This window comes from Trichomonas vaginalis, chromosome IV (genome assembly GCF_026262505.1).
Source record: "Trichomonas vaginalis G3 chromosome IV, whole genome shotgun sequence".
Taxonomy (NCBI): Eukaryota; Parabasalia; order Trichomonadida; family Trichomonadidae; genus Trichomonas; species Trichomonas vaginalis.
In genome coordinates, this window is record NC_067206.1 from 23327468 (window position 1) to 23346018 (window position 18551).

An 18551-nucleotide genomic window follows, 5' to 3' on the forward strand; every position below is an offset into this window, starting at 1 on the left:
GAAGTCATGACAAAGTGTTTACGATGAGGTCTTGACAAATCATTTACGAAGAAGTTATGACAAATCATTTACGAAGAAGTTATGACAAATCATTTACGATGAGGTCTTGACAAATCATTTACGATGAAGTCTTGACAAAACATTTACGTTTAAGTTCGATGAAGCATTTACGATGAAGTCATGACAAAACATTTACGTTTAAGTTCGATGAAGCATTTACGATGCAGTTTGACAAATCATTTACGATGAAGTCATGACAAAACATTTACGATGAAGTTATGACAAAACATTTACGATGAAGTTATGACAAAGCATTTACGAAGAAATCTTGACAAAGTGTTTACGAAGAAATCATGACAAAGCATTTACGTTTAGTTTCGATGCAGTTTGACAAAACATATACGAAGAACTTATGACAAAAGATTTATGATGAAATCTTGACAAAGTCATGACAAAACATATACGAAGAAGTCTTGACAAAGTGTTTTACGCTCATTTTGACACGTTCATTAGTGTTTGAAGCAAGTGGAAGAATGTCGACAGTTAGAAAGTTGCTCGGTTCTATATGAAGTTAGTGTCTATGTTATACAGTAATGTTAGTCATGAATGTTTGTCCTACGTGTTGGCGTTAGTGTTGAAAAATAATGTTTGTCCTACATGAAGCCGTACAAGCGTTTGAATTTGTTTATGAATAAGATTACACTCTTGTTTTCTGTATCTATCATACAAACATAAGCAGCACCTGTTTTTGTAAAGTTTATATGAAGTTTTCGATAGTTAAGACCTGTATAATAATAGAATGCGTCCTCATTCTCAACATAGTAGTAGAACTCAAACGAATGCTTACCATAATCTGTTATTTCAACAGCTTCGTCAGATATTTCATCAACGAACTCATAAACTATATCGCCATACTTGCTTTTATTTCTATTGTTTTCAGATCTAGAACACCAACGAAGGTTTGAGATTCTGTTGTCCGTTCTATCATGATTTATATGGTCTATTTCTTTCAAATTGTTTGGATTTTCAATCCACTGTTCTGCAATAATTCTATGCTTTAAGTACATTTTGTTGTTTAAACTAAGCACAATATAACCATAATTATTTAAGCATTCACTCATAATATGTTTGTCTTTCTTTCGACGAATAGTAAAAGGATATGTCGTACAAATCTCATAATCTTCATGATTTCTCAATGTTTCCCATTGAGTTTGTTCCCCACTAACGTTCTCATTGACATCCTCAATATCTTCTTCCTCACTGAACTCGTCAATATTTTCACTAGCTCCTTCTGTAATGTTTTCATCGGCATTGTCATTGACTTCTTCTGTAATGTTAGATGTTGTTGTTTCGCTCATGTTCTTTCACTAATGTTAAAAAGTTATGTTGTACGAATTTTGAACAGAATTTAGAGCAGTTATGAAACAATAAAGTATTTTTAAGCTATTGAAAGGAACTATGAGAGTGAAGTACATGACAGCAATGACAAAAGGAACTAATATCAAACCTAATGAAATCGCTCACGAGGACATAGAGCTTAACAAGTATTTTGTGGAGTATCTTATAAGTGAAGAGTATGTAAGACCTTACTTCATGTTTGACAGCATGAATGAGGATGTTATTTCATGGTTAAAGAATATAAGCAATGTTTTCGGTAAGTACGTCATAGATGACAAAGGTCTTGTTGTATTTTATGAGACAGCAATACGAACACAGGAACTAATGGATATTATGCACTCAACAGCAAAGAAAGGATTTAGTACTATTGGCATGAATGAACATTGCAGGAATGACATATACAACCTATGCTCACGAAAGCCTTACACAAAAGCAATACAAATGATAGAACATAAGTGTCTAAGGTCAGCAAATGAAATCATTACTGTCAGTGGTTATGAAAGAACTGTTAGCAAAGATGAGTGGAAACAGCTATTCATATTAAGGAAGGACGTTGCTGAACTAGTTAAACCTGTTGCACAAACATTGTTTCAGATAAGACCAGCAATGACTAAGAACCCTTTGACCTTAGTCAATGAGACCATAGAGGTTGAAGATAATGACATGAAAGAACTAGGAATGAATGAGAGAAGTTGTGAAGGATGTTTGAGTCAAAACACATGGTTCTTCAGAGCTGTTAAGAAACTTAGTAAAGAACGACAGAAATATTTTATAGAGAAGTATTGCAAAGGATGTGTAAATGAATTGCTTGAAATAGAACTTAGAGACACTTTCACACTAAAGGACTTGAGGAGAAATAAGTACATGAGTGAAGAAGGTATTGACATAGCTAGTGTTATAAATGACTTAAGAAGATGTGTTGTCGTTATTGACGGAGCACGTATGACATATCTAGTGAAAGATTATGATGGAATACGAGACACAACAACACTTGTGTCAGTAGATAGCAAGGAATTCAATAAGCTCATGAAGAGTGTTTATGTAGGACGTATTGAAGAGAAGGATGTGAACGCACTGATGATTTATGAAGCGGGTCAGAACAAGAACTATCTTATGAAGTCAGGCATGAGATTCTTTGACGAAAGAGATGACATTTACAGCTATTTCAGAGGATATGAGTATGAGGTACTGAATGAAGTAGATGAAAGCATTATTGAAGGATATTTGAAACATGTTCACGATGTCATATGTAATGAGGATGAAGAGCTTTATGAGTATGTTTTGAACTGGTTCGCCTACATCGTTCAAAATCCTTGTGGAAAGACTGGAACAGTACTTTTGTTAACAGGAAAGCAAGGAACTGGTAAGAATGTACTTAGTAATGTTCTATGCGAGCTCATTAGCAAGTACGCCAACAATAATATAACGGCAATAGAGAATGTGGTTGGTAGATTCAATGCTGCTATTGAGAACATGAAGCTCATCGTATGCAATGAACTAAGCTCATGCGATACGTCTAAGGTCATGAACCACGACGCACTAAAGTCAATAGTAACAGAGACTCAGTTGGACTTAAATCAGAAGTGTCAGCCAGTAAGAAAGATAGAGAATGTTTGTAATATCATCATGATATCTAACAACTTCATCTCAGTAAAGATTGACAAAGACGACAGAAGATTTGTTGTCATTGACGTAAGCAGCAGATCCAAAGGAAATTACGAATATTTCTCAAATCTCATTGAAAGCTTTAATGAAGAGTTTTATTCAAACTTACTGACGTACTTCATGAAGAAAGATTTAAGTGAATTTGATGTAAGGAAGATACCATTCACCAGGGCTAAACAAGAACTCATAGAAATGAACAAAACACCTTACCAAATGTTTTACGAGGAGTTCTATGAAAAGTTTGTATCCGGATGGAATTGTACAGAGTGCTACAGAAGATATAAAGAATTTGCGAAGGAGAATGAATTCTTTGCATGTAGTTCAAATGTATTTGGCGGCAAGATGAGAGAATTTGTGAAGAGAAGTAGAAAGCGAGACGGTTCTGCAAGAAGTTATATTTACGAAGCAAGTATGATATTAGAAGGTCGTGGAAAGAAAGAAACAGTGAATTATGAGGAAGTGCTTGAAAAATTCATGGAGTACATGGGAAGCAATATAACATACAACAAAGACATATACAGTGAGTTTAAGTACTACTGTGAACAGCATGAGATTGAAGTAATGAGTAAAGGAGACTTTGAAACGCTTATGAAAGACAGTAAGGAGGTCGTTCATGAGAACAGTGTTGAAATAGTTCATGAGAACAGTGAGGAGGTCATACATGAATGCAATGATGAAATAGTTCACGATGTCGTTCGTGAAGAAGCCATTGCAACAAAGAATGTTATAAAGGATTTCATAGAACTTAACAAGGAGGAGTTTAAAGAAGGCTATGAGGTGAAAAGATGTGAAGAAGATTTCTTGGCGTATTTGAAGAAAAAGAGACTAAAGCCAATGGCTCAAAATAAGTTTCAATCGATGTTTGAAAAGAAACGTTTGAGCTATGGTGGTGTAAGAAGCACATATTACTTTGTTAAGAAGTGAGGACATTTATTTTTGTCGTTAGTGTTGGAGTTTGTGTTTGTTGTTAGTGTTTGTCATTTGTGCTGAAGTTAGTACTTGTCGTTAGTGTTGGAGTTTGTGTTTGTTGTTAGTGTTTGTCATTTGTGCTGAAGTTAGTACTTGATGTTAGTGTTGGAGTTTGTGTTTGTTGTTAGTGAGAGAATAAATTAAATCATGAACTTTGCCATGGTCTCTGTCCCTAGTAGTTTTCATTAAGTTCTGGAAATAATGAAAGTCATAAACTTTGCCATGGTCTCTGTCCCTAGTAGTTTTCATTATCTCACAGAGTTAATGAAAGTCATACTTTCTATCAGATGAAGCATGCAGATGAACATAATGAAAGTTAGTGGGTTTGCCACGAGTTATGAATAAAATATTGGCATATTAGATGAGATAGCTGATGAAACAGATGAAGATAAATTAAATCTTGGACTTTGCCACACTTTGTCCCTAGTTCCTCAAAATCCTTGACAACGTTGCTTAGAAATTTTGGTTCAAAACCTCATCTGATTTTAATCTGTTATGCTACCTGTTAAGTTTCGCGAGATTATAAATGTCATGGAGTTATATAAAAAGGAGGGACAGCTAGGGACACTGGAAGTACTTGTAAGGCTATCTGTTAAGATTGCATGAAATACTAAAAAGTCATGAAATCCATTATCGCTGTGCTAGCTTCACCTTAGAGTAAAATGACAAATAAAATCACTGAAGCAATGAAACAAAAGTTTTTGGTAGAATACATTAAATCAGGAACTATTCCAGAAGGTTTTTACATTCATACTATGAAGGATGGTAGAGTTCAGTTTAGAAAGATAAAGCAACCATTAGATAAAGAAGGAATTTTGAGAAAGATTAAACTTCATGAGGACAACATTGCTGAACTTAGGAAGAAGTTAGAAGAGTTGGAGAAAGGAAGAGAGTTATAAAGCAATGAATTCAACAGGGTGAAAAAACAGGTGAAAAAAGAGGTGAGATCTCACCACTTCACCTAAATTTATTTTTGTGCTATGTTTTCATACGTGTGAAGTCGTTAGTGAAGTCGTTAGTGAAGCACAGCAATGGGAGGAGTTGCAATACTTTTGTAAGTGAGAACGTTTATTTTTTACAGTAGTGAGGTGAAGTGGTTGGCGGCTTTATAAATATTTAAGGTTAAGTTAGTGTTGTCGTTTGTGTTGTAAAATGTACGTTAACGGTTTTGTAAAGTGTCAAATTCACATATAATGGGTAAGTAGGTGCGCAGTGCCACAGTACGCAACATATGTATACTAACTTCAATTTATATGCAACATCTTTATCTTCTTTTTTGAACAATTGTTACCACTTTTGTCCTTCATTCCGGGCTTGTTCTGGAGTTAATTTTCTTCCGAAATTTTTTTCTAATGAATTGTGCTTCCATATCGTATTGTATTCTTTGATTACATGTGGTTTAAACTCAATCGTGTCTACACCTGGGTTTGTTTTGAAGAGAGTTTGCCAATTTCTCTCCACATTTCCATTTTCCTCAGGTGTGTATGGCGGCGTTGAATTATGCTGAATATTATGATCCACACAGAATTGCCGAAATTCTTTATCGCCAAATTCGGTTCCGTTGTCGGTAATGATTGTATGTGGAGTTGATTCAACTTTTGAGATTGCATGCCTAAAGGCATGCGATGTAAATTTCATTTCCTTCTTAGGCAATACATCATAATCAATTTTTATAAATGAAATCAAATTAAAAATTCTGTATCATTAATTTTAACGTACTTTAAATCTGTGTGCCAGATTGAGATTGGGACAAAGTTGCAATTCGGCACTTTTTGTAAAAAAAATGGGGTCATACTCATAATGAATAGAGACTTATAGCCAAGTCTTGATATCATGCAGGGAGAATATACATAGATAAGCAATTATATTTTATAGTAGTAGTATTCAGAAATTCTTACAATTTACAATACAATTTTCAAAAATGGATAAAGACTAATAGCCAAGTCTTGATATCATGCAGGGAGAATATACATAGATAAGCAATTATATTTTATAGTAGTAGTATTCAGAAATTCTTACAATTTACAATACAATTTTCAAAAATGGATAAAGACTTATAGCCAAGTCTTGATATCATGCAGGGAGACTCTCTACAAATACAAAAGTTGATTATCATAAGGAAATACAAATTTATCAATTTTCATGTGAAAATTACATAAATTTGTTCTCCAATAAATAGCAATAATACTTTGAATGTTATATTAAGTAATATAGCTTCAGGTAAATAAGCTTACACTTCAAAAATATACTGTTTATTCATTAATTTTAAAAAAAGTCCAAATTATCTAATCTTGCTTACTCTTCCTTTAAACTTCTTTGTGCCAAATTTAATATTGCCTTCAAAGATGGAATAAGGACATTAGGTTCAATCCTTCGGCTTTCGACAATTTCCAAAATGTGTTGAATTAATTTCAAACATTCATCGTGTTTTGAAGCTCTTTGCTCAACAATCTGATTACCTGCCCTTGTAAGAATTCTTACTGCTCTATCTTCATTCAAAACATTAGCGACTTGAACCTTAATAATCGCATTTGGAATCACAACAGTGATGAGAGTTATGACGATATAAAAAAATATTTTATTATACTCATTCGAAATTAAAAATAATAAAATTTATATATATTAATTTCATTAAATCAAGGTTAAAAATCTCACCGGAAAAATAACCTCAGTGTGATAAATTTATCACCGGAAAAATTTACAATAAGGTTAATACCGAAAATATCGAAAAATCAACATTTAAGGTTAATTTAAGAGTATGCACTTTTGTCACCTACTCGTGCCAGATTTGATTATTATATTGAGCTACATATTCGTTATCGTGCTTTTATATGATTTTTTATGATGTATAAACAAATATTGATCTTGGAAATTTTGTAAATTATCGCTAATAAAATATGAATCCTTAATTCTTTTGTAACCTACATCGAAGCATACTTTTGTTGTTAATACTTTTTCAAGTATTTCGGGTGTTGTTTCTTTTTTCTGTCTGCTTTGTGGTTTCAATTCGAATTTTAAAGCAGAAAATATCTTCTTGAGCTTTTTCTTACCAATATGTAATTCTTTTGATAATGAAGCAAGTGAAACTTTTCGATTCTTGATATAAATATCATATTTCTCTCGGATTACTCTTAAAACCTGATCTTCTAGTATACCAGTGAGTTGGAAATAAATAATATCCATTGGATTATCAAACAGATTTTGAATTTCTTCCATTTTAAAATAAATAATCAAAAAAATCTGCATACATTCAAATTTTTTAAGAAAAGTATTCAAATATTAATGAAAATAATTAATGATCTGATAAAAATGAGCTCATTTTTTTAATTTTTGAAATTTTCAATGAAGAAACCTGTCTTATAAAATTGCTATTTAATGGATATTATTCAAAATTTTAAAAGATATTCCAAGTTTTATTATTTGTATTTATAATCAAAATAATTTGGACATACTAAATGGATGAATCAATTATTTAATATAAAGAATAATTAAGTGATTTTTAATTACAATTATTTTCTTTTCAAATGAATTAACAATTTGGTATTGAAGGTAAAAAATGATTTATACGGGAACTTTGCATTTATATCTTAGTCTTTAAAAAATTAGTTTACAAATGTAAAGTGGCAAACATGATATGAACCCCTTTTTCATGCATTACAATAGGTGCAACAAAGAATACAAGGAAGTCTTCGATGTATACCCCGCCAAGAATTCAAAAAAGAAAAACAATTGAAATATAGAGAATTGGTCTACTAAATTGCTAAGGACGGATACTCAGTAAACCAAGGACAATTGTTCTACATTGACGGCATGTACTATGTTGACGGAGACGATACCATGTGAGGTGAATTTTTCCATACCACGATTGTCCTTTTGAACAGTATGCAGCGGCAAAGGTTGATATTCAGACATGATCTTTTAGGGGCAGATGCGCTATATATGTGCGCATCTAAACGTGTAGCAATGAATGGAAAATATTTTTGGACCCAAGTTATTCACATTATAAATTTATCAAAAGTCAATATTTAGATCAAATATTCTTATGCGCATATTATATAGCCTTCATATAACAATATTATATATATAATATATGAATATCTCACAACTTATAGTATGACATCTTATATAACTAATTCAAATATCGAAATATGAATATAAAAATTGTGTCACGATATATTATTGGTGAGTTTATGAATGAGTAGAGTACTATTATAAAGAAATATTAGAGTTTTATTCAAGTTGAGATGTGATTGCGAATGTCTTCTTGTTCTTTCGGCGAATGCAGCGAGAGAATAAGTCTATTGATCATGGTAAGTGCACATATGATGCTATAGTGCACTTATCATGATCAATAGAGAATTCTCTCGAAATTGCACCAAAGTCATCGCAAGTGCATTCTTCAATCACAAATGCACTTGTGATGATCCAAAATTGCGAGTGTCTGCTGCTCCAGTCCAAAGATGCAGCAGACGCCCGCAATGCGAACCAAAGTTCCTCAGAAAGACCAAGAAGGGGGCCCTTTCTCGAGGTCAGGACCCCCTTCTTGGCTTTCAGTAGCTGTATTTTAAATGCTTTTGCCGAATCTCAGGGAGAAGCGCCGTGATTTGGAGGATCTCCCGAGATTCGGCAAAGTAGATTGTAAGCGAGGCTATGGCCTTAGCAGAGGTCATAGCCTGTGTATTTTTTTCTTTCAGGGCCGAAATGAGAGGAGATCGTCAATGATGTGGACGATTTCCCTCAAAATCGGCCCTGAGGATTGTATTTGTAGGCTCTGGCCTTTGCTAGGGCCAGAGCTTCGTATTTGGATGTTCTCAGGGCCGGATTCCTCTCCTGCCGCCCTAGATCAGGACGGCATTTGAGAAAGCCGGCCCTGAGTATTTAAAGCGAAGCCCTGGCCTTTGCTAGGGCCAGAGCCTGTATTTGTATGTCTTTCAGGGCCGGATTCCTCTCCTGCCGCCCGGGATAAGGGCGGCATTTGGAGAAGCCGGCCCTGTGGATTTAAAGCGAAGCCCTGGCCTTTGCTAGGGCCAGAGCTTCGTATTTGGATGTTCCCAGGGCCGGATTCCTCTCCTGCCGCCCTAGATCAGGACGGCATTTGAGAAAGCCGGCCCTGAGTATTTAAAGCGAAGCCCTGGGGGGCTATACGAGGTGAACTGACTTTCACCACCTGACGGTTCGTTTTTTGCTTATAACTTTTTATACAGGAGCTTGTGGTCTTTGTGTTTAATATAGTAGAAGCGCTTATATATAAGGTATCTTTTTATATATGAATGAGGGAAATCTATTTTTTGAACTCAGATTATTCACGACATCGAAAACCAAAAAATCATTTTATACCTTTAAAAACTATATGAGGATAAAATATATACCTTATAGATCACATATACATGAGAGAATATGAAAAAGCACACTTTGATGAACTTGTATTGTGAATAATTTGTATCAATATAGGGGAATGATATATTTATATAAGCGGCGCACATTCTATATAGGGAGCTATTATATATTCTATATGTGTTGAGTCTATATGAGCATATGAGTAGTTCAATCAGATTCAGTATTCGACAAGTATAAGGTTTTTGAGCGTATGAGTTATAAAATATTAAGGTATAGTATATGTGATGTATATATGTGTAGTTGCGTGTGTATTGGTCTGTTATATAATATGAGCTCTAAATTTAATGTAAGAAATTTTTCGTAAATTTTAATATGACAAGCCTTGTTTGTGAAGGCTTGTCATATTTATACATGTAAAAGTCTCTTGGCTTTTGTTTTTGAATGGGACTACCAAAACAATTTGGCAGTCGCACTCAAAAACAAAAGCCAAGAGACTTTTGCATGTAGTATTTGGTAAATTTTTGATTTACCTTGCTTGAAACTTGTTTTTTCAGATGGCATCAAAATTCATTGAAGCCACCTGAAAAAACAAGCTTAAAGCAAGGTAAATATCGAATGGCAGCCACATGTAAATATGTGGCTGCCATTATTATATAATTTTATCGTATTTCTGAGAAATTTGAAATTTGGTCGCCTATCTAATAAAGATAGGCGACCTTTATCATATTATTTTTTATTTATCAGCCCTATTTGAGTTTGTTCATAAACTCAAATAGGGCTGGGAGTGGGTAGATAAGGAGTTAGCAAAACCCACTCCATTAAATAAAAAAGTGACATTTATAAGCATGTGAAGGGGAAAGGGTAGAATAAAAGAGAATTATATAAGATTTTATAGGACAAGAAAGTCGAGAAAGGGGTCCTAACCTTGAGAAAGGGCCCTTTTCTCGACTTTCTGCAGCAATCTCACTCTCATTGCGCATATATACTGCTTCTAATGAAAGAAGCAGTATATATGCGCAATTATATGCTGTGACAAGTGCAATTGTCAATCTAAATTGCACTTGTCCCAGCTTTTAATGTTACTGAAATGCAATGCGGGAAGGAGCGGCAATATGGATAAAAGCCGCTCCAATCATTACAATAAAGCCTAGAAAGCAACCCTAACCATGAGAAAGGGTTCCTTTCTAGGTTTTGTTTTGTAATGATTTCCCAATAAACTCATTTGATTGTATTTCCAGGCTCTGATCTTAGTAGAGTCAGAGCTTGGATATTTCTATCTTTTAGGGCCGAGTCTCGATGAAACCATCCAACATAAGGACGATCTCGTTCAGGCTCGGCCTTAAGAATCGTATTTGCAAGCTCTGACCTCTGCTGAGGCCAGAGCTTCGTATTTTAAGCTGCTCAGGTGCGAGTTCCGCTGAGAAGTGTCCGTGATCTGGACAATCTCAGGGAACTCGTTCCTGAGCACTGTAAGCGAAGCCCTGGCCTTTGTTAGGGCCAGAGCCTGTATTTGTATGTCTTTCAGGGCCGAGTCTTTGCGTGATCGTCGACATGATCGACGATCAGCACAAAACTCGGCCCTGAGGATGAATTGTGCAGGCTCTGGCCACTGCTTAGGCCAGAGCTTCGTATGGACATTCTCTCGGGGCTGGATTCCTCTCCGGCCGCCCCGAATCAGGGCGGTCTTTGAGGAAACCGGCCCCGAGGATGGTTTGCGAAGCTCTGGCCTTAGCAATGGCCAGAGCTTGTGATTTTAATGAAGAGCCAAGTTCCTCTCGGATCGTGCCTAATGAGGACGACCGTCGAGGAACTTGGCTTTGAGGAGATGAATTGTGAGCTCTGGCCTCGATGAAAGCCAGAGTTTTTAAGGGAATGTTTTGATGGGATGAGCCTATGATCAGTAAGCTCGTCCCATCAAAACATTCGATTAAAAATTGAATTAAAAATTATCGTAATCATTGAAAAATTACAACAATAATTTTGAATAATATTATTATATAATAAGAATTGAATAAATTTCTCACAAAATTAAATAAAAATTTCCAAAAATAATAGAAAATTTTAAAAATTATTGAAAAAATAACAAATTTGATAAGAAAATTAAGGATTAGAGAAATTTAAGAAATATAGAAAATGGTTATTTATTATTGTAATGGGAAATTGAGGATATTTGAGGAGTTTTATACAGAATGTGATATTTATAATTAAAAGAAATGAAGATATTCGAGAAAGGAGTTTACAAATGCAGGGTAAAATAACAATACTCTGCATTTGTAAACTCCTTTCTTGAATTGAAATTCAATGAATCACATTCAAGTGAAAAAGTGCGAGTTTTCCTAATTTACACATACAAATGCAATATAATAGCAATATTTCACTAAGCACAAATGTAATGTCAATCAAAACACATTATTTTCATAAATGTTAACAAATTTTTCTATTCACACATGTCTAATCATAAATAATTAAGTCAATTCATCATTTATCGTCTAATCAAATATAATTTACATTCTCATTGATAATTGTTATATAAAAATAACATAGATTATATTTCAAATGAGACTCTTAGAGCTTTTCTTATTTTAACATTGTAATAATATAGAATAGCATATAGATATATATGTAATAACGTATATATATGCTTATTTCTCTCATGTTTCGAAATGCAATGTGATATTGCACTCACTTTTTATAGAAATCTACCATACTCATAGAAATGATGACATATACATTTGTCTATCTATCTACGTTGTAAAAACCTTCATTAGCCCTAAGCTCAAAGTTTTTCTCATTCATTGCTTTAAATTGACCAAAAAATTGAATACTTGCTTTAAATTGACCATTCAATTTAAAGTTCGTCCCTTTGCAGTGGCGGCGGTTACTGCAAAAATGGGTACTTTGCGAATATTGGATAAAATTAAAAACTGAAACGGCAATATATCATAACTCATCTATAAGGTTCTGCTTTTATATTATTTTTTGAGTCTTGAAGTATATTGTGTAAGTTATTATTTGATATCTTATCAAATTTTGAGATAATATCACAGATAAAATACACTTGTCTAGTACCCACATATTTCACAATTAATAAGTTTCTATCTCTTATATGCTTTGAGCATCACATTCAGATTTGAAATGAAATTGAGATATACAATTTTATTACTATATCATATATTTACATAACTATGCTCATATGAATTCAATGTGTTTTTGTGAGAATTATGAAATTTGATCAAGATATTTCACGAATTTCAATAAATATAAAATATTTTCAGAAAATGGAATAATATTATTAGGTTTTTATATGATTGATATATATTTTGTACAACAAAATGAGTATAGCTGAGTTTTTTAAATCTCATCTTATTAAACCAAAAAAATCGTATTATGGTAATAAAATTTGTGTGATATCATTCTTATGGTATATATGTGCATGCCATGCAATCCGTTTGTGCTTAGGATTGGATGGCACGCACAATCTGAAACTAAAACCTCGAAGCAAGGAATAGTTCATGTAAGGATAGAATATTTAATATTTTATCCTTACATGAACTTGAATTGTGGAGTAATTGTGTGGATTGCTCCACTTTTCCTTGCATCGAGGTTATCCCGGGGTGAAGTCATAGTAAAGACGTTCATATTTATAGGACGTCTTTATTATGTCTTGAGTGTGCGTGATGTGCTATCTATTTATGTTTTAGACAGAACATCACGCACATTCTTTTCATTTTTTCCCAAATTATATGTACAGATGTTGTATAGTATATGTGTTAGTTTATTTCAAATATATATGATTACATTAAATCTGATTCAAATAATGAATTGTAATTTTTCGAAGTGTGCCCATATTTGCAGGGTCTAGTGATAAGACCCTGCAAATATGGGCACAAATCGTGAATTACGTGCACTTTTTGTTTTCGATGCGACATCGAAAGCAACATTCTCGGATTGTGCCCATATTTGCAGGGTCCAGTGATAAGACCCTGCAAATATGGGCACAAATCGTGAATTTGGTGCGGTTTTTGTTTTCAATGTCACATTCGAAATTTGTTTCTCGAAAGGAGTTTACAAATGCAATAGTCTATCCTATTATATTGCATTTGTAAACTCCTTTCGAGAAAAGCTTTCACTTTGTGGCACGAATGTCACATTCGAAATTTGTTTTTCCAAAGGAGTTTACAAATGCAATAGTCTATCCTATTATATTGCATTTGTAAACTCCTTTCGAGAAAAGCTTTCACTTTGTGGCACGAATGTCACATTCGAAATTTGTTTTTCCAAAGGAGTTTACAAATGCAATAGTCTATCCTATTATATTGCATTTGTAAACTCCTTTCGAGAAAAGCTTTCACTTTGTGGCACGAATGTCACATTCGAAATTTGTTTTTCCAAAGGAGTTTACAATTACAATATACTGTCATAGTATATTGTAATTGAAAACTCCTTTGTTCGAATACTTCATTATATTAATATTACAATATCAAAATATTTCTAAACTTCCTCTAATATACTTTATTTCTCATTAAGATTCTAAATACTCATACTATTCGAATATAGATTTTTTCAAATCTCTATTTTTCATATCAAAATTGTAATTTTTTCTTTCAAATTTCAAATTTTGAATTTTTTTTGGAAATTTTTATTCAATTTTATGTTTATTTTATCATATTCTTATTATATAGTATTCTTATTCATATTTATTGTTTTAATTTTTCAATGCATACGATAATTTTTAATTCAATTTTTAAACGAATGTTTTGATGGGACGAGCTTACTGAGCATAGGCTCATCCCATCAAAACATTCCCTTAAAAACTCTGGCTTTCATCGAGGCCAGAGCTCACAATTCATCTCCTCAAAGCCAAGTTCCTCGACGGTCGTCCTCATTAGGCACGATCCGAGAGGAACTTGGCTTTGAATGAAAATTACAAGCTCTGGCCTCAGGAAAAGCCAGAGCTTCGCATACCATCCTCGGGGCCGGCTTCCTCAAAGACCGCCCTGATTCGGGGCGGCCGGAGAGGAACTCAGTCCCGAGAGAATGTCCCTACGAAGCTCTGGCCTTTCCTGAGGCTAGAGCCTGCACATTTAATCCCCAGGGCCGAGTTTCGTCGATGATGGATGTTCTCGTCGAAACTCGGCCCTGAAAGACATACAGATACAGGCTCTGGCCCTAGCACAGGCCAGAGCTTCGCTTACATTCCCCAGGGCCGGTTTTCCCAAATGCCGCCCTTATCCCGGGCGGCAGGAGCGGAATCCGGCCCTGGGAAGTAGAAAATACGAAGCTCTGGCCTCAGCAATGGCTAGAGCCAGCAATTACAATCCTCAGGGCCGAGTTTTGACCTTATCTCCATCATGATGGAGATTTTCATCAAAACTCAGCCCTGAAAGACCTCAAACTATAGGCTCTGGCCATAGCAAAGGCTAGGGCTTCGTTTACAATCCCTACTGCTGAGTCTCGGGAGATCTTCTAGATTCCGGACTTTTTTCCACGAGACTCAGCTTCCATAGTACAAATACAGCCCAGAAAGACCAGAAGGGGGCCCTGACCTTGAGAAAGGACCCCATTCCCGGTCTTTCTGGCGAACTTTTTTTCGCATTGCGAGTGTCTGCTGCGAATCCGGGGCTGAGCAGCAGACACTCGCAATTATAGGTCGCGGCAAGTGCACCTGTGGTGCCAGAATGCACTTGCCGCGACAATTGCGAAATGCAAAGATGATGCCGGAAGGAGCGGCAATACTGGCAAAAGCCACTCCTTTTGGCACCAGAAAGACTAGAAGGGGGCCCTGACCTTGAGAAAGGACCCCCTTCCCGGTCTTTCTGAGATAATTCTTATTCTTATTCTATTAAAATATTGTTTATTTACATTTTCACATCCAGAATATACATATTCACACATATTAAAATGCATCACACATATTATGCCTATCTAAACACATGTAATTCATATTCATAATTTCGACACTCTCAGAACTTAATATATTCATATATACACAGCTATAAACTCTCATACTCATATGGCATATGACATCTTAATACATTAATACCCTCAAAAACCTATATTGATCTGTAATTGATAATGCTCAGTGTGTCTAGTATGTGTTATTTAAGAGTTCTCATCTGATATGCGTTTAAAACACTATATAGTATATGCCCTATCTATAATTAAGTCTATATAAATATTTTTTTGGACCTCATTAAGTTATATAAGATATACATAAAACTAGATTCTGCCGAATTTGATATATGTTATGCTTATTAGCCATGAGCATCTGCCCCCAAAAGATCAGGTATGGTTTATTAAAAAATTAATGAGTTATGGCGAAAAACCCATTTTTGCAAAACCGCCACCACTGCAAAAATGGGTTTTTCACTTTTTTCATAACAAATTTGGGTACGACCCACTCTTGGTTAATCCATTGTAATACATATCTCTGACTTAGAAACGATTTTTTTTAAATTAAGCATACAAACTCATAAATCATCCGCCACATAATTACAAACTTAATGAAATTCGAATGCTACACTTAAAATCCAACCATTACGATAATTTAAATAATATATTTTCGAAAATCGAATTTTTCACGAAATTAGTTATACAAAAATGCTTAAAACTCAGATCGACAAGCATAACTCGCATGTGAAGACTTTTTCACAAATCGTATATTAGTAGTATATGTGGATGGGTTGTGTGACTTTTTTTGTAAACGTAAGAATTCATACAATATTGAACGATTTTGTATCATTTTTTTTGACATATGAAGTAAAAAATGTATGATTCTTACGGTTTTTATTCTTACGTTTTTGAATAAATCAAGATTTGAAAATTTTGAAAATTGTAAGACATTTACACTCAGCCCATACATAATGAAATAAAAAATAAACACATTAAAAAATTAATATTAATTTTAAAATAATTTATTTTTTATCTTTTATAAAAGAAGCTATATATATAGATGATGTCAGATATTCCGCGATTAATTAAACATTGTTTAAATCCTGAATGGAATCATAATGAAATAAAAAAATAAACTTTAAGAAACTAATGATTATTTGAATTTATGAAATCAATTATTTGATTCATTCTTTCTTCAATCTCTTCTATTCTTTTTGTTAAATCATCAATTTTCATTAATGAGGTGATTCTTGATTGAGGAATAGATTTCAAACTAACCACCCCCTTTATTTTTGAAATTTTGAATCCATCAACTTTAAACATTTTATTCAATTTACATGTTGTCAATTCTTCAAATAATTTTTTATTATTAGCATAATAGTCATTAAATTCTTCAACAGATGAAAAAATTTTTATTTCAGTAATTGGTTTAACAACGTTTATTTTTTGTTGAACATTTTCATTTATTTCTTCCTCTGTTTCATTTATTTTTAAAATCGGTTTCATTTATCATTAAATAAAAATTAGAATATAAGTGATGAAATATATTTTTAATTAATATTAAATCAGAAATGGCGGCAGGATTCTTTAAAAAATTATGGGATGGAATTAAGAAAGCTGCAGGTTGGGTTCATAAAAATATTATTAAACCCGTTGCAAACTTTTTGGCACCAGTAGCGAAAACGGCAGGAACTATCATAGGTGGAGTATTAGGTACTAAAGCAGGTAATCCGGCAATGGGAGCACAAGCAGGTAACGCAATTGGTGGAATAGCTGAAGGAATACTTAATAAAATAGGAGGTAGATAGTGGAAAAATAAATATATTTTAAAATTATTTTTATCTTAGTATCGGTTGTAGTCTTTGATAAACTTTTTCTCCTTTATTTAAAATTTCTCTTATTGGGGCAGCTTTTGGCGTTATTGATTCAGCAACGTCACTAATTGCTTCTTTATTCTTAAATATCCAATTTGCTCCTTTCTTCATTGTTTCCCAAACTTTATGCGCTCCTCTTTTTACTTTATCCCACAGTTTCTTAAAGAATCCTGCAGCCATAGTTGATTATTTCATTAAAATTAAAAATTCATTTTCATCTTTTAATTTTGATTTTTTATTTATTAATAAATGACGACTAACTATTTGGTGCCAAACACTAAACCGATTAATGGAAATGTGTTTCATTCATTCGAAAAGATAAATGAAATATTCGCAAAGAATGACGGTAGAAGATATTATAGAGAACTTGAAAGTTCATGCTATGACTCTGATGCTCCATATTTTGATGATAAACAAACTCATTTAAGAATTACAAATCCGGCTCATGATGTGAACCAATTAGGTGACACATATATTAAACGCAAAGTTAAAGCAACTCTAGTTTCAAATAAAGCTTTCACATGTGATGCCGCTTTTAAATGCATGCGTTTATTCGTTGGTTACAAATCATCAAATCAAAGCTTTAAACAATTAGAAGTAGAAACCGAAAGAGGTGATGCTGGTTATCTTCAAATGGATTGCGCCCGTGAATCTTTCGCATTTGCAACATATAAACCAAAATCAGAAAGGAAAGTTAAAAAGTTTGTTCATTCGTTATATAATAATGTTCAAAAATATGATAACTCAGTATGTGGTAAATATATTGACCCTTCAGAAGTTTTCAAGAACGCAAATAAAGAAGTTGATATCACTTTTGATATGATTATTCCGGTAAATGATTTGTTAGCATTTCAGGCGTTCGATGATTATCCTAAATCATTTGGTGAAATCATTCTTAAATATTATGTTTTCAGGGATACTTTAGTATTTTGTCAGGTTGACCCGTTAAGAGTTGCTGATTTACAAAATTACGTTTATGAAAAGATAACTGATGAAAATTATGAAAAGATTATGAATCATGTTTATAAATATGATCGCAAATTCCAACAAATCGGACTTCCTGCCAAATTAATTACAGCTTAGCCGCTACATCTGCTGACGCAACAGTTGATGACGTTATTATTTCATGCACAAAGATGGAAGTTTTAGAGGATAAATGCATTACACCAGGATACGGTTTAATTGAAGAATCAGTTAAAGCAATACCACGTTTATTCAGTAAGGAAGATCCATTCATGATTCCAGCTCAACATATTGACGTTCGTTCACTAAATGGAGGTTGCATCACTCCTGAAGGTATTAGCTCAGATTTCTCATACGCTCTTCATAATGTTACAGATGTTGTGTTAACATTTCCGAAGAATGCAATGCAAAGAACGGTTTTAGAAAATCCAATGCTTCGAGGTCTTCAGGTCA

General features: G+C 33.7%; 5 protein-coding genes and 1 pseudogene across 6 annotated transcripts, besides 4 other annotated features; 4 read left to right on the top strand and 2 right to left on the bottom strand.

Annotated features, from left to right (window-relative positions):
* Window positions 1-653: 653 nt before the first annotated feature.
* Window positions 654-1152, bottom strand: TVAGG3_0153470 (annotated as a pseudogene). The gene has a single exon. A coding segment is annotated over exon 1 (499 nt).
* A 1254-nt stretch (window positions 1153-2406) lies between these two features.
* Window positions 2407-2648: a mobile genetic element.
* Window positions 2649-2986: 338 nt separating this feature from the next.
* Window positions 2987-3258: a mobile genetic element.
* Window positions 3259-3537: 279 nt separating this feature from the next.
* On the top strand, window positions 3538-3987 carry TVAGG3_0153500 (uncharacterized protein; the record flags this gene model as incomplete). Its single annotated transcript, XM_051224745.1, has 1 exon — window positions 3538-3987. The coding sequence occupies one exon, from the start codon at window positions 3538-3540 to the stop codon at window positions 3985-3987; it is 450 nt and encodes a 149-aa protein (XP_051109731.1).
* A 707-nt stretch (window positions 3988-4694) lies between these two features.
* On the top strand, window positions 4695-4931 carry TVAGG3_0153510 (uncharacterized protein; the record flags this gene model as incomplete). The annotated part of the gene is made up of 1 exon (XM_001314491.1): window positions 4695-4931. One exon carries the CDS (start codon window positions 4695-4697, stop codon window positions 4929-4931), a length of 237 nt encoding a protein of 78 aa, XP_001314518.1.
* An 841-nt stretch (window positions 4932-5772) lies between these two features.
* Window positions 5773-6597: a mobile genetic element.
* Window positions 6598-6600: 3 nt separating this feature from the next.
* Window positions 6601-6811: a mobile genetic element.
* Window positions 6812-16832: 10021 nt separating this feature from the next.
* Window positions 16833-17069, top strand: TVAGG3_0153540 (N-acetylmuramoyl-l-alanine amidase family; the record flags this gene model as incomplete). Its single annotated transcript, XM_001314492.1, has 1 exon — window positions 16833-17069. One exon carries the CDS (start codon window positions 16833-16835, stop codon window positions 17067-17069), a length of 237 nt encoding a protein of 78 aa, XP_001314519.1.
* A 30-nt stretch (window positions 17070-17099) lies between these two features.
* TVAGG3_0153550 (uncharacterized protein) lies at window positions 17100-17315 on the bottom strand (the record flags this gene model as incomplete). Its single annotated transcript, XM_001314493.1, has 1 exon — window positions 17100-17315. One exon carries the CDS (start codon window positions 17313-17315, stop codon window positions 17100-17102), a length of 216 nt encoding a protein of 71 aa, XP_001314520.1.
* A 69-nt stretch (window positions 17316-17384) lies between these two features.
* TVAGG3_0153560 (uncharacterized protein) lies at window positions 17385-17828 on the top strand (the record flags this gene model as incomplete). Its single annotated transcript, XM_051224746.1, has 1 exon — window positions 17385-17828. A coding segment is annotated over one exon (444 nt), but the record flags the coding sequence as incomplete, so codon positions are not given.
* Between the last annotated feature and the right edge of the window lie 723 nt (window positions 17829-18551).